At 33.5% G+C, this 21,896-nt stretch overlaps 1 protein-coding gene across 10 annotated transcripts in view; it reads right to left on the reverse strand.

The window, feature by feature from the left end:
• The window catches only part of AdipoR (adiponectin receptor), a 114,337-nt gene that overhangs the window by 15,623 nt on the left and 76,818 nt on the right, over positions 1–21,896 (reverse strand). For all 10 annotated transcript variants that reach the window (XM_072522941.1, XM_072522944.1, XM_072522942.1 and 7 more), the window contains 3 exons: positions 20,537–20,794; positions 4,942–5,207; positions 1,458–1,605 (listed from right to left, as the gene is read on the reverse strand). In XM_072522941.1, the coding sequence (XP_072379042.1) occupies positions 1,458–1,605; positions 4,942–5,207; positions 20,537–20,794 (672 nt within the window). The remainder of the gene's footprint in view (positions 1–1,457; positions 1,606–4,941; positions 5,208–20,536; positions 20,795–21,896) is intronic.

The raw sequence follows: 21,896 nt of genomic DNA on the forward strand, positions 1-21,896 counted from the left end.
TCTGACGATTATCATGAAGAGACGATTGGCGAGTTATTTGAAAAGTGGTTCTTTTCGGTAGTAGAGAAACTAGATAAAAATTCAGTGATTGTTTTAGATAATGCATCGTACTATTCAAGGAGGGTGGAAAAAATACCGAAACGGCAATAAACTTATTTTAAACTTAAATTGTTCTCATTTAGAATAGTAATTGCTATAAGATATAAATGAATAAATTCAAGTACGTAAAATCCTCTTGCTACTATATGAACACCGCGACAACAGTGGTCCAACTAAGTTATAGTAAATTCTTCCGCGTATAATGACTACTAAATGATAGGGTATGCTGTTAATTACTAGTGTTGCCGATAGCTTATGTTACGATGTCTGTTAATATAGTTTATAGGGTAGATATGTACGTTTATACATTCTTAAAATCATAATTTGTGAGTGCTCCTCGAAACATTCATAATGTATTGGTTTGTTTATTCCTATTGCATCTTTATTGTATATTTAGTGTAGGTTCTTCTTTGTCCAAGGAAGAACAAAGGTCATCAAAGTTACAAATCACTCCGAATAATGAGGACGAAAAGACTTAAAACTTGCCAGATGTGTAAGTTGCTAGCATTAATAATACAGTAGACTCCCTCTATAACGAGAACTGAAATGGCAGACTAATTACCTCGTTATAAGCCGATCTCGTTATATCAGATAACAATATTACTGTGCATACATATGAATATGTAGTTTTCTAAACCATTAACTTCCTGTAGTTAAGCCATTCCGAGCAATATAAGATGCTAATAAATATTGTTTGAATGACGTTTTTGAAAAACAGATATTTACTTTTATTGTCAATGAAATACATTAAAACAAAAAAGAGTTTTTTACTTTTATTGCCAATGATATACGTTAAAACAAAAAATCTGTACTTACATTTTTTTCCAACTACATAATGTATAAATCGTATTTCCAAGAATAACATAAACTATTGCTTCTGCAATTTTAAGAACTCTCTCATTTTTAACTGCTTTAAATTGTCCAGTTTCATTCTATCTATCATATTTTCTAAAGATGTGAAACAGTTGTATTTATTCATTGTACAGAAGTTTATTGCGGGCGGCAGTTACGTTTATTGAAGGGCCGTTTAAAAAGGAATTTATTTATAGCCACGACTGGGCCAAAAACGTAAAAAAAACACGTTTTTGGATCTTATTTTCTCTCGTTATAACCAAATTTGCCTCGCTATAGAGGGTTATAGTTCAATAGAAATTTCACGGGACATCTAATGTATCTCGTTATAAGCGAAACCTCGTAATAACCGTGTTCGTTATAGAGGGAGTATACTGTAGTATAAGTTTGTTGGTCATTCGATACAATTTTCGTCGTATTTGTTTGTTAGTAATTAAAAAATATAGTTAATTTAAAATATATCAGAAAATAATAAAACTAACAAATAAATAAAAATAGCAATTTACCTTCCACAATTCCATAATGGATGGCCGGTACGATTCCACTTAAACCAAAGGTCATGAATACTGCTGCCCTAAATGGACGCCAACCCGATTCCGAGAATTTGTCCCACAAACTTACCATAATACTAGTTATTCCTAAAGCACATACTACCTAAAAATAACAAAAACATTTTTGTAGTAGATATAGTATTTTCTATTTCTATTAAAATATAAAAATATAAGAAATGTAGCAAAAATATCTATCCATTCCTATTTAATGTGTTGTACTAGATCAAACAACCAGACACCTAGAAGAATAATAATTGACGATGATGATTTAGAACTGGAAGCGCTAAAAGAGAACGTTTGTGGCGCAGGCGTTGCAACTTTGAGCTTTATAGAAGTTTTAGGGAACCTGACGTTGTAAAATTCATTGACACTTTGAACTTTATAGCAATTTTGGGGAACCTGACGTTGTAAAATTCATTAAGGTAGCACGCCTTAAATGGATAGAGCATATAATCAGGCGAAAGAAGGTGCAACAGTCAGAAAAGTTTTTGACCGAAGAGGGCCAATGGGACAACGAGCCGAGGAAGACTGAGACTTAGGTATCAAGACAACTTGGACGATGATTTAAAATATCTTGGAATTCCAGCATGAAGAAGAGTTGCCAAAGACAGGGGTGAATTGAGACTTGTTTTGAAGAGCTGTGATGGCACTGATGATGAGTCGTCCGCATAACATACTATTTTGATTTCATTGTTCCCCATTCTGTAAACTTTTCCAGATTATTTTACCTCATTTATAATTTCATCCATTATATTCTGGCATTCTACCGCTTTACTTATTTGCCACTATGTGTAGTTCTCGGTGTTCAGTTCTTCAACGAGTTATATTATTTTAGAATGAATGTTTTTCTTTTGTGGGAGAGTTGTTATATCAATTAGTCTAACTCTATTGAAGGCCTTAGTTAAGTCAATAAAACACAAAAAAGCTACCTTGTTAAACTCTTTTTTACACTTTTTCTACAATTTAGCGAATTATAAATATTGCATCTACATCCGACCTATTATTTCTGAAACCTTCTTGTTCTTCACGCAATTCTGTTGACATTCATTCCTCTGCTAGAATTTTGGTGAACAGTTTTAGTACCCGCACTCATCAAACTAATACTTCGACAGTTTTGTGGGTTATTTTTTTCTCCTTTTTGCAAACTTGGTATCAATATACTTTCTTTCCACTCAAATGGTATTTTTTCACTTCAATTATTCTTTTGAAGAGGATAATCAGTTTGGTTAATAATATATCAAGAAGAAACCCAAAAGGCCTTAAATAAGCTGAAAAATCACAAAGCGCCGGGTATGGACGAGATACCAGCAGAACTTCTGAAATATGGGGGAGACGCACTACATCGCCAAATCCACTAGCTAATAACGCACATATGGTTAGAAGAAAGGATACCAGCACGATGGAAGGATAACATAATAGTGCCCATCCACAAAAAAGGGGACAAAACAAAATGCGCGAATTATAGAGGAATTTCACCTAAACACGGCATATAAAACCCTCTCAAACATCATTCTTAGTAGACTAATCCCTTATGCTGAAAATGTCCTAGGCGAATATCAAGCCGGTTTTAGGGCAAACAGATCAACAATAGATCAACTATTCACGCTGAGACAACTTCTAGAAAAGGGATGGAAGTATAACAGACCCATACACAATCTTTTCATAGATTTTCGACAGGCATATGATAGCGTAGAAAGAAGCCAAGTATGGAATGCCATGGCGGAGTTCTCAATACCAAAGAAACTCATTCGGATGACCAAAGTTTGTATGGAGGGTGGAATATCTAAAGTACGTGTAAATAATAAACTGTCTGGCAGCTTTGAAATCAACAGTGGACTCAAACAGGGTGATGCGTTATCTCCACTACTTTTTAACCTTGTATTAGAGAAAGCCATGAGGTCGGCCGAAATAAAAACAGAATTGCTATCCGTTCAAGGTCCCAAGCTATTACTCGCATATGCAGATGACATAGATCTCGTAGGAGACTCCATCCTATCCACGAACGACATCTTCAACAAGGTAGAAGGAGCAACAAGTGAAATGGGGCTGAAGATTAATGAAGAAAAGACGAAATATATGTGTATAAATAGAACGACACGAAGAGACAGAATAGGACAAAATGTGACGGTCAACACCTTCAATTTAGAAAGAGTACAACGTTTTAAGTATCTGGGGGCCGTAATCACAGCAGACAACGATGTTACTGAAGAAATAAAAGACAGAATCCAATCTGCAAACCGCTGTCTATTCGCACTGGATAAGCTCATAAAATCAAAAAATCTGACAAGAAGTTCAAAGATAAAAATCTATAAATCCATCGTCAGACCTGTAATAACATACGCATGCGAAACGTTTACCATGATCAAAGCAAACGTAGAAAAGCTCAGACGCTTTGAATGAAAAATACTTAGAAAAATATTCGGACCTCACCATGGCATCACCACAAACCAGTATAAGATCAGAACCAATATCGAATTAAAAGCACTCTAGAATGACGCCGATATTGTCCAAGAAATTAAATCACAGCGACTAAGATGGGCAGGCCACGTGCACAGACTGCATAACGAGAGACTTATAAAACTGGTATGGGAGGAGATTCCCACAGGCAAAAGACCACTCGGACGTCCCAGAATGCGATGGAGAGATAACATCCAAGCAGATCTCCGGAAAATGAACATTCCATTTGACCCTAGGTTGATGGAAGACCGAACAAATTGGAAAAAAGTTGTACAGTCAGCCAAGACCCACCCAGGGTTGTAGCGCTACGTGATGATGATGAATAATAGATCATCCCCATATTTTAGCATCTCATTCGTTATTTCATCGATGTCTAGTGCCTTTCTGTTCTTTAGTTTCCTCGCCATTTGCTTTATGTTCCCCCAAGGGAATGGTCCAATTTGCATGTTGGTTGGGGTTCTCGTTATCCTGGTGTGTTTCCTGTGTATCGCGTGCACTATGGAGATTCTTGGAATATTGTTGCCATTCTTCTGATGTGATTCTTGTATGTTTTATGTACTCATTTATTGGATTTTTCCTGGATCTCAGTAGAAACTATATTATCTTAAATATTCTTAAAGATCGTTATGTTCCTATTTTTGTTGGCTCTAGTTTCTATAGGATAAATCTATACTATTGACCGATGCAGTAGTTTACCTATTTTTCACCACATCAGATCTTCCAGTATATTAAACCAACAAATTTACTGTTGTTTTACTTATTATTATTACTATCAAATGATTAATGTTACAGTTGCTTTAGTTCTTACAATCTGTATCAAATTTGCATCTTGCTATTTTTTTATGAAACCTAAAAATTTGAAATTTCAAAACACAAATTAGATATACTATAAATTCTTCTTCTATCTTTAATAAATCTACGACTTAGTGCTTTTTCAGAACATGCTGTGATATATTGTATATTTAGAAAGCTATACACTTACTGATAAGTACACCACTTTTGGTTTAAAATGGCAGTAGAATCCGTAGTACAGCCATGGAACGAAGGAACCCATAATTAGAAGAGCTATACCACAATAATCCAGCTTTGAAAATAATTTTCCTATAAATTGTGAATGACAGTTGACAGTGTGGAACATAAACGACATTCCCAAACAGATGATAGCTCCTGCGAAAAATGCTCCGAAGACCACTTTTTCTTGAATCTCAATTTCAGTATTTGGTCGCATTAAAAAGTAGATTGCAATTCCTAAAAAAAAAGAAACAATAAACAAATGATGAATGTGTATTACAAACTAGGGAAGTATGATATCCGGTTTTAAAGAAAAATAAATTTGCACTATTATTAACAATAATTGTGTACAACTTGATTATAAGTTAAAATAACTTACATATTAAAATACCTGCAAAGGTAATTAAAAATTATAACTTTTAAATCCATAACAAATGCTACAGCTATTATTAAATTATCACTAAATTTTCTCTCTTTTAAAGAGCATATCGAGTGCAGAGTTTATTCTTATTAAACAAATTGTTAAGTACCTGTCGTGACACCGAACTGTTTTGTTACGATTATTATTTAATAATAGGTTTGTTCCAACACGCAATTTTTGTACGATCCGAAAACCGTCACGAAAGTATTTGGACCGTTTTTAATGCGCATGTTCATCATTTGTATCGTCTGATGACGGTAATTTGTAAACTGTAAATTTATTTTATTTATTTAATTATTAATCAGTAGTTTGCACAAATTTAAAATAAAGACCAATCTACCTAAATAATTCTGGTTTTTCACCCTAGGTTCGGCTAATAGCTCCAAATCATCCTCACTACTATAATAATCAGAAAAATCACTAATTCCTTCGTCGTCAGTCATATTTATAAGTTATAAATAAGGAGAAACAAATATTTAAATAAATAATAAGTCTATCATAAGCACGTGATAAAATCATTAACCTAACTTCTTTTTTCTGAACAAATTTGTTGTTTTAATACAAAATCTAAGTTAATCTAGGCCCAACAAGTAGAATAAAATCCTAGTGCGCAAGTCATTCCAACCAGTACATGCATTTGCCAGATTACTGAAATTATCGTCACGAAACCGTCACTGGGCGATCATAATTTTTGTTGGAACGGTCGGAAGGACGATGAGATGAACGATCATATTTTTGTTGGAATGTATTTTGTTTAGTACGCAGGAGTGTAACCGTTACGTGACGGTTTTTCGTTGTGTTGGAACAAACCTAATAAAATCTTGGATATGATCCCATCAATGGCAAATCTTTTGGTATACAGTATGAACATTCAGTTTACAATTTGGACGAGTAAAATTTTATTTCGCTTAATTATGTACCGAGTATTCCATAATATGTCGGTGCGCTTAAAAAACAATCGATAAATTGTTTTTATCAATTCCCGAAACGGTGGGAACATGGACACCATACTATGCTAGTTTCGGAGTTTAAATTTGTAGATACCTGTGTAGGTTTAATGTCAGACAAGTACCTTTCAATCACGATAACATGTTGGTTTTTAACAAATTTCTAACACAGGCTGATACAGTGTTTTGCTTCCGAAGCATAAACTTTTTGGAAATAATTTTCCAATTAAAAACCGGTTATTACCTGTCATTGTTATTTCGCCTGAATTGTGCCATCTAGTTTCACTTAGACTCAATATGCTTATGTTGTCTCCTCATTTTGTGAATAGTGTACCTGCCACTTTTGCTCTCTCATATATTAACTTAACATTCCATCTGCTTATTTTATTTAATTTTTTCTGTTTTAAGTCTTATGTGATGCGTTGCTAGCTGAAATTCTACAGGAGCTTTGCTTGCTAAGGATGAGAGTCCCTGTTATCCGTTTGCGGCATAACTTTCCTGCCGAATATTGGTCTCCGATATCTATGATCAGTAGGAGATTTTTGTTTTTGTACAGCCATGATGCTTGTACTACAGATTGATAATAGAGTGGTTTCTCCTTTCATTCTCCATAGCAGGAGCCCATGTTACTAATTCAGTCTTGTCTTCTAATATCCAATACTGAACCACTCCTGGATCTTAAACATTCCTATAAAAAATTCCTTCTAGAAATTCCTATACACCAGAGTTTGGTACTAAAATTGTTGCTTATCAATTTCATAAATGTTTATCGATTTTCTGTGGACTGTGTGATTAAAATTGGAATAACTTTTATTTATTTTCAAATGAACCAATTTACCACAGTTTTAAACATAGTTATACAAAAGTCAGTTTTGTTTTTCAATTCAAATTGCAATAAAATAACACATTGAGAAAGGCTTCAAGAAAAAACTGAGAAATACATGAATGGATCATAGAACAAACACTCATGCAGTGGAAAAAAAGCTATCCTATGCTCAATACACAAAAAGGATAGTTGCAAAATGTAGAAACTATTGGGGAATAGCATTATACGATACAAAAGTTTTGGCGTTATCGACAAGAAACAAAATTAAAACCAATACATTTGCAGCAATTTAGAATTAAACATGTGGTTTATCGATTTCCGACAGCCGTATGATACAAAAAACAGAAATAAACTTTTTGAAGCACTTTGAGAATATTTTGAATTTCCACAAAATAAAGACTAACTAAATACAGTGATACTAGTAGTAAAGTTACGATAAAAGGACATGCCTCAGACAATTTTAATATCAATAGAGGTCGTAGGCCTCTGTTGATGTTAAAACTGTGACCTTAAGGTTACCCTTTATCAAATTTATTTTTCAATTTAATCTTGGAGAAAATTTTACGAGAAACTTACATTCACACTAAAGGTTCAATATATCATCACAGACATCAATAGTCAGCATATACGGAGGATCTTATCTTAATCACAAGAAGACAAGAAAATAAATTTTTAATAGATTAAAGAGGAAAGCCATTGGCAGGGAGTATGGATTAGAAATAAGTGAGGAAAATACAAAATACACGGTGATGAGGGGAAATCGGAATAATTTAGAGCAGTTATTTAAGATATATAATCCCATTAAGAATTATGATTTCAAAATTGTTGGACAATTCGATTACATAGGTAATAAGTGCATATTCGGATGATGTTGCCATACTAAGCCGCAAAAGAAGAGTATTAACCGAAAACTATAAATTTCGAAACGGGAAGCCGCTGCATTTTGTCTACATATCAATAAAAGGAAAACAAAATATATGGAGTGAACAAAGTCGAATCTACATGAGAATCTGAAGCTAGGCAGCCATACCTACGAATATACCTCCACCTTTCCCTACATAAGCTTAATAATAAATGACAGCAACAACGTCAGTCAAGCAAGATATACAAGCACCGATTCTTAGCGGTAATAAGTGTTTTTATGCATAAAAAGACTTAATGAAAAGTAAGTACTGAATCGTGAGTCTAAGCTTATAATCTACAAAACCGTAATTAGACCAGTGGTCACATATGAATGTGAAACGTGGACCCTTTCAACCACCGATGAAAATCAATTGAGAATATTTGAGAGCAAAATATTGAGAAAGATATTTGGACCAACCCATTGTAGCGATGGTTCGTCGAGAATTAATACAGAGCCCAGATATCGTTAGATTTGTAAAGTCACAAAGATTAAACTGGCTTAGTCATTTAGAAAGAATGAAAGATAATCGAGCTGTAAAAGTAATCCAGAGATGAAAACCCCAAGCAAATAGGACAATAGACGATATATAAGAAGATCTTAAAACCATGAACATCAGGCAGTGGCGACGGAAAGTATCCGAGAGGGTAAAATGGAATAACGTAGTTAAGCAGCCCAAACCCACAAAGGTTTGTAGTGCCATTAGAAGAAGAAGAAGAAATGGAGTAACAATAACAAACAGTAAATAATAGAACCAAGAAATCGAAAAAAGAATTGCTAAAGTAGTAAGAATGCTGAGAATTTAACTAAGATGTTATGGTCGGGGAAAATATTAAGAGTCATATATTTATATACAACAGTTATCCGACCAACAGAAGGTGCTTTACGCAAACGAGAATAAGATAGTTTATAATTTAATATCTTTGACCTCCTCTAGCCATAGAATATACAGTGTGATTACTTTTTTCAAATACAAAATTTTCTCATTTTTTTTTTAAATGGAACACATTTTGTAGGAAATATTACAACCTTTCTTTTGGTACGGTATTATATATACCTAATATGTTTGGTTTCGTTAAAAACACAACTTTGGTTCATTCCGTTGTTATGACTGACACTGTATAATTGACAATACATAATTTTAAATTATATACGTCTTTCATATACATCAGTTTTGTTATAAATAGTGTGACCAACTCCAATTCAATCGAATGCGGGACAAGGCTAAAAAAAATACCTGAAATTCGGGACTTTTCAATGAAAATCGGGCCATTTTTTATTTTTTTAAACAAGGACTGTAATACCATCATTTTATTGATTATTTAACATTTTTATGTTGACAATGATATTTTTGATGGGATTAAGCCATAATTGGTTATAATAATTATATTATTATTTTAACTATGCTAAACAGGCCGGTCGGAAGAAGAAGAAGGGGGCGACCTAAACTCAGATATCTGGACGATGTACAGGAAGATCTGAGGGAGATTGGAGCGAGGGGCTGGAGAAGACAGACACTCGATAGGGAAGGATGGAAGAATGTTTTGAAGCAGGACAAGGCTCACGAAGGGCTGTAGCGCCAACTGATGATGAATTATATTATTTAATTATATTTAATTATATTATTCAATATTATAATTATATTATTTACAAAATATATACAAAAAAGAAAAAATTAGAAAATCAACTGATGTTGGATTTCCATGTGAATGTAACCTTAGGTTAACATAAGAATGTAATTATCATTACAACCAATTGTGGCATAATCCCATAAAAAATTTAATTGTTAAACATGCCACAAGAAAACAGTTTTAAAACATTTAAAAATCATATTTTAAATTGACCTCAACGAACAAAATATATTAATTCTTTGCACTGCTTATTTTTTAAAATCATATTTGTCTTGCAATGAAATTTGCTTTAACAATGACGGCGACTCTTTTAAAAACTTACAAAAATCAACACATTCATATTTCAAATTAAATTTTACGAACAAAATATTTTTTAAGGTTTCAATGCCAAGTTGCGATTTTTCGGCTGTCCATATTTTTGTAATCAATGAAAAAACGCGCTCGACGTTCGCAGAAGGCTGGTAAACAAAAGATGAATTCAATAACTCGTGCAAAGCGTTTGTACGGAACGTGATTCTTTTCAAAGAGTTGGAAGCATTCGATCCAGCGTTGATGTGGTTTTGTGTGATTTTCGTTCCAAGCTGTAATGTTATCACCGGTCACAAATTTCTTTACATATCCGAACTCTTCAAATAATTCAACATTGTTTTCTTCTACGCTAAAATAATTATTCTCTGTCATGACTTTATTCGTTGCCTCGACTTCATTCCAATTCGGCTCGGTAGCGAGTGTAGCAAATTCAAATATGAGTACATCTTCAAACTGTGATTTCCACTGCTCGAGATAATCGATGTAAGTTTGATAAAATGGAAGAGCTGTTTGCAACACTGTTTTTTTATCAATACCGAGGTCCTCGTCTGTAATCCGCGTAGTCTAAGAAAATCTTAGCCTATAGAAAAAAAAAAAAAAAACAATTGCAATTCAGGTTGGATTCAAATATTCAAGTCATGAAGTGATTAAACGTAATTTTTGAACACGTTTCTTGAGATGGTTTTACATTATGCAATTTTCATGCTAGGCAAGAGCCAAGCAAGACAGATTATGCAACAGAGCATGCCCACGTGCTATTTTCATGCAATTCCTGTGCTATAGGAAAAATTAATACGTGTTCAATTTTTCATACTATTTTGCTGCAAGTTGCTATCAAAATTCATGTTGCCAGTAAAATAAAATTTATAGTTTAGAATAAAATTGAACATTATCACATATTATTGTGTAAGTTTATAATATTATTTATTGGATGTAATAATTTGTGATTTATATTTTAATATATTTAATGCTGGGCTGAAATTTCCAGGTGAAATATCTAAAGTTAATGTTTTGGTATATTTCTTTTGTTGGCAACAATGAAAGTGGTATCAACAATTGCACAGAAATAGCTCTGATGTAAACAGGCTAGACAAGCGATATGCCATACAAGACAGACTTGCATTGCCTAGATGTAAAGCTGCTTTTACCTAATCAAGAATGAACAACAATCAAACTTTCGAACATGGGTCCTTGAAAAAACCTTCAGTAATTTTTGGGCTGTTTGAAGTTTCCAGAAAATACGCCTTTAATCCATCATAAACTCGTAAGATTGATTGCACGCATGTGAACATTTCCAAACAGCGAGTTTTCCCATAACCAAGAATTTTCTGGTATTCCACGTTTGCGGTTTCACAAAACTCTTTCAAACGTGTGACACGAACAGTGAAACGATAAAAATGTGAATAAATTTTCACCATAATTAATTCCACGTCAAATGGTAACATATTGCAGCCACATTGCAAAGTGTTGTGAATAATGTGAGCCGCACAACCGATTCCCATCAAATTTGGATTCACCTGTGATTTTAGTTCACGTCAATACTGAAAATGACACTACCGCAGAGATAAACCGCAGAATTTGCACGGCTAATAGATGCTATTTTGGGCTTAATCTCCTTTTTAAATCTACAGTTATATCAAGAAATACAAAAGTAAAACTCTACAAAACAATAATACGCCCAGTCCTAACATATTGTTCAGAAATCTGGACTTTAACAAAAAGCAATGAAAACATGTTAGGATGTTTCGAAAGAAAAATACTAAGGCGCATCTATGGAGCGGTAAATGAAAATGGTGTCTGGAGAAGACGATACAACTTTGAACTCTATAGGATATACCAGGAACCAGATATCGTAAAACACATAAAGATAGGACGTCTGAGGTGGGTAGGCCATGTAATGCGGATGGAGCAAACCGACCCAGCTAGAAAAACGCTCCTTGATAGACCTATTGGTCAAAGACGAAGAGGAAGACCCAGAACAAGATTCCTAGATAACATCGATGAAGACATGAAAAATGTGGAAATACGTGCTTGGCGGAGGAAGGCGATGGATAGGGACGACTGGAGAAAAATTCTTGGGGAGGCTAGGACCCACACAGGGTTGTAAAGCCAAAATGATGATGATGATGTGATTTTAGTTTGTAGTAAACATTGTTTTGCCCACCTCGGTTTTTACCACCAAAATTAGTAGTAGTATTATCGCCGCAGAATGAAACTAACTGTCTTGAGATGTTGTACTTTTCAAGAGTGTTCCTCAAGAGCTGCACAATAATATCAGATGTTTCCCCATCTTCAGCCGTAAAATTCAATATTCTCGTCTTCATGCCTTCTAATAGAACGAAATATCTCACCACAACCGGGAACATCTTTACGTTTCCATGGTTAGATGCATCGGTAATTATACTGACGTATATTGCGTTGTTCATTGCATAAACCAATTGATTTTCGATGTACGGACCAAAGACATTTTTAACAATTGCTTCACATTTAGTACGAGCTGATTGAAATTTGGTCAATCCAAAGCAATTTCGAAATATTTTCGATGAGCAATCAGCTGAGCGAAAGTTTTCATTTTCCTTAATCATATGATACGCCCAAACACCTTCCCGAGCTGCTGTCTCTAAATGCTGTTGCCTTGAAAAATTCAGTCAATTTTTTGCTGCTTGCCGCGGAGCTGATACCTCTTTGGTGTTTTTCACTTTTAATGTGACTCACTACATCCGCTCTACCACTGTGGGCGATCGAAAATTAGGATCCACAAGTATCACATTTTACGTGACTGTTACTTTTTTTTTTAATGGGAATTCTTCTTGCAATGTTTTATTAAAAGTGCAATAGCGTTTTCTCTTTTTACTTTCTTGTTCTGGTTCCACATTAACAATAAAATGGAATGAAAAATGTAAAGTTAACTAAACAATGCTTCGGACCTTCGTAGATGATCACTAATCTATTTGAGGTTTTAAACTGATTAGTGACATAAAATAAATGTTTACATAAAATTATATTGCAACGCAGCAGATTTGATCTTGTTTGTTTACCTACTTAGTATGGTTGACAAAACCGAAAAAAAAAACCATTTATCAGCAATCATTACATGTCGGCATGATTGATGTGTATACATGAATTGTTATCGTTTTTGAATAATCTTTTCGGAAGAGGATAATTAAAATACAGAAACGAAAAAAAGTGCACAGTTTGAGTTTTCCTATAACATAATACCACGATAAAATGCATGCGTTTTGGTTGTGATATTAGTATTACACTCTCAGAAATTTTCGACTTTTTTTTGTCCCAACAATTCAATTTGATGTGAATTCTTAGAAGAATAACGTATTTAAAATTTCAAAATAGAATTTTACCAAAAAGTTAAAAAATTTGGATGAACCGGAAGCCTTGCCCGGGATGCCGGGACACGACTTCGTAGTTCGGACCATGTCCCGGATTTTTCGCGCTAGTTGGTCACACTACTTATAAACATTTCATTTCTAACAAACCTCATATGGTAGTATTATTATGACATAATATATACATTTAAGGCAATACGCAAGACTTTGGCTGTACTTTTGGAACAATGAGGACCTACAATAAGTAGAATAAGATTAAGAACTTCCCATAAATTATTAACTATTATTCTATTCCACTAAATGAAATAACTTGAATATAAATAACAAAATTAAACATGTAACTTGTAAAACTGTTTCGCTTTAAATTTACTAACGTTCATTCCTTTTATTTTTCCAACGCAAAAAATCTACTGCAGCTTAAACTGAATCTTTTCTATTAATAGTAGTCATAATTTAAATGAGATAAAGCTTGATACCGGGGAATTGTCACGGTAAGTACCTCATTAAAGAAAGTCACGCAAATACATTTTTACATTTCGCACAAACATAAAAATAGCAATTCGTATAATTCGCAAAAGTGTTAAATGAATAAGTGAATTAAATGAACAAAAACGATTAAAGGAGTATAAAAAAATCTATTACAATAACTGTAGTAAGTTTATACTTGAGACAAATCTGATCTTAAAACAATATGTAAAATAATTATCATACATAACATATGAACGACTACAAAAGTTAATACTGCATTTAAATTGAAATCGGTAGTATTTTATTACCATGTGAATTCTATAATTCATTAATATATTCACCTATAATTGGTTTTTTTATAGCTTTAGATAACTTCGACACACATAATGTGTTTAGACATAAATACAATACGGGTGGGAAGATTATACTTTAGGCTTATTTTGGCATGTTTATAAAAACGGATAATTTTGCATTAGTAAAGTTGTCACCTTAACTGGTTCGCCACCAATATGTAACGTAAATGTGTTGGACACATATCTTCCAAGAATTTAATCAATGAATTCTTTGACGTTTTTCAATTTACGAAGCACACATTTCCTAAACTCGTTACATACTGCTGTGATTTCTCTAGCCAAATGTCTGGTTAAAAAAAAAGTCCCGCTGACTCGAAATGGTTCCCTGTGCTAAACCCATATTTATTGCTATTCTCGCATAAGAACCGAAATTATCCTTCTTTACGGCAATCTGAGCCCTAACTATCTAACTCGAGGCTAGTTCACTTTCGTCTCAGTTCTTGCACAATAAGGTCCAACTGGGCCGGTAAGTTTATTTAATCATATTATGTATCTTGTAACTGTGCCGCTAATTTAAATTATCTATTATTACTACAGACTTTGATGTCAATTCCGTTTGCCACCTAGGTCCAAATCCATCCCATTATATTTACCCATTGTATAAATATCCTGTTGAAGTCAATGGTCCTCTTGGACCATTGACTTCAACAGACATTCATATTTTAAATCGGCACCATTCAAGGAAGCTCACAATAATTTCATCCAAGACATATTGTCCAACACCTTAAAAATATTGACAATTTGCTTCAAAACTATTTAAAAATGGACAAAATTGCTGCAGCCTGATCGTCTTTTTTGCACTCCCCCCTGTCCGCATAATTATCGAATTGTAAAGCACCTAATAGAACTGCAAATCTTTTCTTACTGTTTCGGAAAATATGCAATCTATATTTTCGTGGCTGGAATTGAATATCGCCGTATAAACCACAAGTCCAAAAAATGCTTTTAATTCTACCATGTCAATTTCAAAACTAGAAAACACAATCTTGTGTTTTCGAGTTTTGGATAAGGGACGAACTTCTGAAGTATACCACTTTCTATTCTTACCATATCTGTATATGTTCTTTTTTATTATCAATATGTATATCTCCATCATCATTTAAACCATTGCTTTCTGAGTCAGATAATTCCGAACACGTATCATAGTCTGATATAATATTAAAACTTTTCGTTACGTTATCTCCATCACTTTCACTAGAACAATCTTGATTGTACCATTTTAAAAGAGTTTCTTCACAATTACTGTCATCTAAACAAACTTCTTTCGTTTTAAAAATTCTAAATATTTAGCAAATGTCTTAAATCATTGTTGCCATTAATAAAGTTTTATCACCGTCTTATCACGGATTCGCTAGAGGAAGAAATAGGTAGAACTAGAAATCAGAGGTAAATTTTGTTGACCGAAAATATTACAATTTATTTATGAAGCGTAGACCGTGAGGCGACAACGCACCAGTTAAGGGTTAAAAAAGTTCTTACTTTCTTGTATTACTGCAAGCCAATATAAACTTTTCTCCAATTCGTCATTCGCTCTTGGACCCTCCATATTTAGGCCTATTAAGGAAGAACTGTAAGCTTTCACATCCAGTGTTTTGGAATAATACACTAAAATTTTATTTTTCGTTAACTTTGTCCTGAATCGGCTGCAGTGCCAGTAAACATCGGAGTTTTGTACGATTTTCATCTGAGTTTCTGTAAGTGTATTTTTCGAATGTTAAGTTGACATGTTAAGGGACATTCAGACATATGGGCTAAAAGTATTGCGGATTCAATAGCTAAAAATCCACTAAAACACCCAAACATATTGATTGAAGAATTTAACTCATGCGATCTCCTTGTATATGTTAAACATCATATTAAATTTAAATGGGACATACGTTAGATTCAGTTCGGTAAAACTACAGGTACTAATTTGTTTAAATTACAACCAACAGTAGTTGTTAACCAATTTTACAAAGTTGTTGCACTAACTAGAAATACAGTGTAGACTATCCTAAGATTAAAAGTAGATCATGGATGTTTCCCGAAGCATTTGCACAAAATCGGAGTTCTTGCAACAAGCAAAAGTGAGTCTGGAACAAGCATAGCTGATCTATATCACAAAATCTGTAACTGTCCGTTACATCTCAATACAAGCACGTGGCTGCCCCAAGAATTGCTGAGACCAGGTTTAAATATTCCATTTAACTTAAATGTACTGTTAAGTGAAGATAGTACAAATTTTTTTAAACTAATTATGATATTTCTGCAAAAAATTAAATAAAAGGTGGAATGAAAAATTGATGGTTTAAATGGATATTTCCTTTGTATGGATATGTTGCCCGCCTATCTAATAGTGGTTTATGTCTTATGTGCTATAATGAAGTCGCTCTGATGAACCCCTGAGCCTAAGTGGCCTCCCTGTATAATCCTGTATGACATGTGTCTAAATAAATTTTTTCATCATTGCTTGTATATTTTTGCCTGATGATAACAGTATGATTCTATAAGAGTACAGATTTGAGCTTAAAGGTCGTGGCATATTATCGTGCACGTTGCGTTTCCGGCACGTAGCGTTTCCACTCCAGCAATTGGGCTGCGCGTTCACATTTTCATACATAGAACGTTTCAGTTTGGTTCGGTGAAGATATGATCTCGCTTTTCTCGACAAAAATTTTGTGCAATTGCTCTTCTACTTAACGATGAAGAATGAAAAACTGTGTTAAAAAGAAGGTTTGAAGTACATCCAATGCTAAGAAAAAGGAAGAAGGAATGTGAATACTGGACTTTATACAGAGAATTAATTGATGACGATGAAAAATATTATGGATATTTTAGAATGAATAGGATTCAGTTTAAATATGTTTTAAATTTAATTTAAAATACTACATTTAACGAAGCCATACATATCATCTTCCGTACAAAAGTCCTAATTGTTCATCACTTCCGTGATTAATTGTCACAAAGCAATAAAAACACATGCATAAATGACAAAATAGCCTCGAAAATTATTTTTTTAAATACTCTATATCAAAATCAAACAAATTCCTAAATAAACAACAAGGGGAAAACGACGGACATCTAATTCACATTATCCTTACCAACCGGTTACGACTCGTTACGTAGCCGTCGGTATCAGTAAAATATTGTTTTCGAATATACTGAACGGAAACGTTAAGTGTCTGGAACGCTATGTTCCGGACAGTGTGCGTTGTTCATTTAAAACCATTTAAATTATATTTTTTGGAAACTAAACGCTATGTGCTGGAAACGCAACGTGCACGATAATATGCCACGACCTTAAAACTAAACTGTCGTCGTTGCTATGAGTTTTTTAAGGCAAACAATACATAACAAAAGCTTTTTATCATTACAACAATCTAAAACCGTCATTTTTAAATAGTAATAAACCACTTTCTTTATTCCCTGTCATAAAAATTAAACAATATTTTTTTGATGATTAGTATTTATTTTACTTGTTTGTCTCAAAAATTAGGTAGTTGTATTGTATGGTAAGAAATAAGTTTATTTATTATAATTTTCCACAATGGTGTATTGTTATTGATTATATATTTTATCCAAAAATGTTAAGAGGATACTCGGTATTCATTTTTATTTTATCAGATAAATTTATCAGCAAAAATTATAATTGTAATCACATAACTGTTAATTTGCCTTTAATATTCTCATGGTATTGACTTCAACTAGGCGATTACAAAATCACCTTTTTTACCTCAAATATATGCACATTCTTATACGTAAGAATGCAGTAGGTAAAGTTAAAACTTCTGATTTTATAATTTTCTCCTAAATATCCGAATACGTCATTAGTTTTTCTGTATCTGATACAATAATTTTGCCTGAACTAATTGTCGTCGTTCGGAATCGACCAAACTGAGGTAAAATTGATAAAAAATCGAGCGGTCGGTGGATGTGCTGTACATACTACATACTCAATAAAACATGGAACGATGAAAAAGCATCACATGAATACAGTAGAATCTCACTAATGCGGCACTTCAATAAACCGACGACACGTCCAATAATCCGGCACCATCTGCCTCTGACATTTTAAAGAAGTTAGATAGTGGAGAAAACATGTGCAAATTGACAAAATAATATGGAGTTGAGTGTGGTACTAAACATGATCTTAAACAGACCCTGAAACCTAGACCAGGAAAGTGTTAAGAGTTGATGAAAGTTCAAAGATAGAAAACGCTCTCTGCATATTGTTCATGCAGGAGAAACACATTCCAGCATCTGGAGAAATTCTGAAAGCAAAAGCAATCGAATTTTATAAAAAAAATGACAAAGAAGGATGATTTTGGTGCTAGTGTTGAGTGGCTGGATAAATTTAAAAACCGATTTGGTATCAAGACATTTGGTATCAGTAGTTTAAAGACAAAGTAGAAGAACTGGGTCTTCTTCCACATCAAATCTATAGTGCAGACGAGAGTGGTCTGTTTTAGAGACTGTCGCTCAATAAAACATTCGTATCCTCTAAAGAAGCTGGCACGCCAGGTCGTAAAGTGAGTAAAGAGAGTCACATTTCTGCCGTATTCAAATGCTACTGGAACACATAAATTGGATTTGCTAGTGATTGGTAAAGCTAAAAATCCCAGAGCTTTCAAAAACATTTGTCTGCCAATCTGCTACAAGAACTGATTTAAAAGTTGGGTTACAATAGGGGTATTTAGTGAATGGTTCTATAATTACTTTTTCTCAGAAGTGAAGAAGTTTATGAAAAGATTCAACTTGCCCATAAAAGCTTTACTCTTACTTGACAATGCTACAGACCACCCAAATCAACAAGAACTTAGATCAAGTGATAAGAATATCGAAACCCTCTTCCTACCACCAAACTGAACCAAGAAGAAGCTGGAGAAGGCGTGGACAGGGAAATTAGAGACAGCAACTTAGATGAAGATGCATGGAGGGAGATAATGATGGCGACTGGGTATAGAAACACGTCGAAGAGTATATATATATATATATATATATATATATATATATATATATATATATATATATATATATACATACATACATACATACATACATTTATTTAAAAAAAAAAGCTAAAACCTAACACTGTTGTTGCGATGAAAAACAGAATTTTGTTGAATAACGGCTATCCCAGTAAACTTCTCACGTAACTAATCTACAACTCAGACTTATATGACGGGCAATGTGATAACAGACCGACAGAGCTCGTTATTGACAAAAACTTACCACGCGTAAATGACTTTAATAACAATATAATATTAAGCTGTTGAGTGCAATTCCTAAAATCAAAATGGCTAAATATAACAGCATATTTATCCAATTATAGCTTATTCCCGAAGCTTAAGACCAGACACTGCTTCTAAATCAAAGTCATCTCATTTACCAACTTTATTGTCTCGAATATGATGGGCAGTATCTAGGGCAAACATTGCAGTGGGTAAAACAAAGAATACCGTAGCACAAAAGTGATTGCAAAACACAGAAAAATTCTTGTGCAGTAGCACACCATTCCAACACAACAAACCACACATTTAATTTATCAGATGTCAAGATCTTGGATATAGAATAAAACTATATAAAAGACTATTTCTCGAAATGTACATCAACAAAAATAAAAAGTCTATTAATTATAGAACAGACAAGTGCAAGTTAAGTGACATGTATTGTAAAATTTTAAAATTCGTATAAACTAAAAATATCTAACATCTAGTTCGATAATAAAACTCGTTGGCCCTAATGACACGTGAAAATTTTTCGATACAACCCAGTAATCTTAATATTTCAACAATCCAATAAAGTTAAATAATAATATCGGAGAAGGTAAATTTTTTTACCTATGAATATTATTTTGCAATCCGAGGAGAATGTAATAACTACAAATTGCGTTATTCACAAAATATGATAAAAATTAGCATTAACAGTTGTTTATTCCAACTAATGTCGTCAACAAGTAAATGTTAATAATAATTTTTCAGTATCTGCATTCGCTTCTGGTCTACATCTACATTCTGGTCACAGCCAGTGGAAAGTAGACGAAGAGGTAGCCAAAAACTAGTGCTAGAAAAATAGCTGCAGAAAACTGCCAAACAGCAACGGTTGGCAATGGTTAGTTCTGACTGGCGAAATAGACTTGGAAGGTCGAGACTACTATAGGGCTATATCACCAATGATGATGATGACCTTCTCTTCAATCGCAAATTTAAATGCTTAAATGTAACTTAAGGTTTGACGGAGATGGTAACAAAATTTAAAACAATCTTAATATGACTCTTTTAAACAACTCTATTAAAGAGCTGGCAAATGTCCAAGCACATTGCAAATGGCCAAAAAAAGCGATAATTGAGAATAAAAATAGGTTAATAATGAAACGAATTCACCTACCTATAAACGCCACACATCCCAGCAAATGTGTCCAAATATTGGCCGTTTCTGTATGAAGTCTAAAAATGCTTTTGAAACATGCCCGGAAACTAGGTAGCGGTGGCCGATGACCGAATATAAGAAAATCATTATCTTGTAACCAAGCCGGTAGGTTCCTAAAATGACAAACGGACCATCCAGCCTGGATCATCTTTCTGACAACATGTTCGGCTTGGGACGCAGCATTGTGGGCCAAAGCTGTGATATCCAATTCATCTCCTATAGAAACAAACGGTAAGATTAATATAATTTGTTAACCAAATATCAATGAACTATATTTTCAGGTGTAGGTAGCAAATAAAGTAGCGATAATCAAGAATAAATGGAATTTAGTTTCAGTGTAGTTTATGGTAAGCATAAATAGTATGAAATAACTGGTAAGTAAAAGTTCCCGTTGAAATATTAATGAACCGACTTTTAGCGCGCGGGTTTGCAAATGTTTAGGCTATTGATGTAGCATTTGTGGAATTATTAACTACAAGTTATTTGTACATAATATGTTTTACGATAAATTAAAATAGCAAAATAATGATATACTTATTAAATTTACAGAAATGTAATTGCGGGCAATATACAATATTATTTAGAAAAGGATAGACAAAGACGACTGTAAAAGAAAGTAATTCAATGAAGAGTATAAAATACCTTAAAAATATTGACAATAGAAAATAATGTCTGTCATGTATTTGATTCATAAAATGTAAATTTATAATTTAATTTAAAGTATATAGTCTATTTTTTTCAGAAGTCGTCTATTATAAACCGTTCGTATTGCAGGCAATTGGCTTATTGCAGATCTTATATTCCTTCATGATACCAATTCCCGAATGCTGGAGCTCTGCACCAGTCTGGACTAGGTCTAATGGATGGGTACAATATATTTTTGTAGTTACTTGGTAGTCTCTAAAAACCATGCAACATATGGTTGACTGTTTTAGGTTCTTTATTGTGCAGCTCATTGTGTGCAGGTGTCCTTTGCCTGGCGGAGGCACAGTAAGGAAGTCTGTCATGATTCTGAACTGATCCTGATACTTATAGATACTACTATAATATTGTTATACCGCTAGTCTATTGATTTTTTATCGGAATTCCCACAACGATCCGATAGCCGCTTGACGATCTGTGTATATATTGATCCGCTTACATAAGTTCAAAAGCTTTCTTGTTAATTTCTCTTTTTGGTGTCAGTGTTGAGTGGCTGGATAAATTCACATATAATTGCACAATGTAAGATTGCATAAATAGGTCGAATAGAACTGTTTTTATTTTAACCATTACTGTAGATTCTTATACCTACTGTTCTGTAGCAGACCCTGCTTAT

The sequence above is a fragment of the Diabrotica undecimpunctata genome, chromosome 2 (assembly GCF_040954645.1).
Source record: "Diabrotica undecimpunctata isolate CICGRU chromosome 2, icDiaUnde3, whole genome shotgun sequence".
Taxonomy (NCBI): domain Eukaryota; kingdom Metazoa; phylum Arthropoda; class Insecta; order Coleoptera; family Chrysomelidae; genus Diabrotica; species Diabrotica undecimpunctata.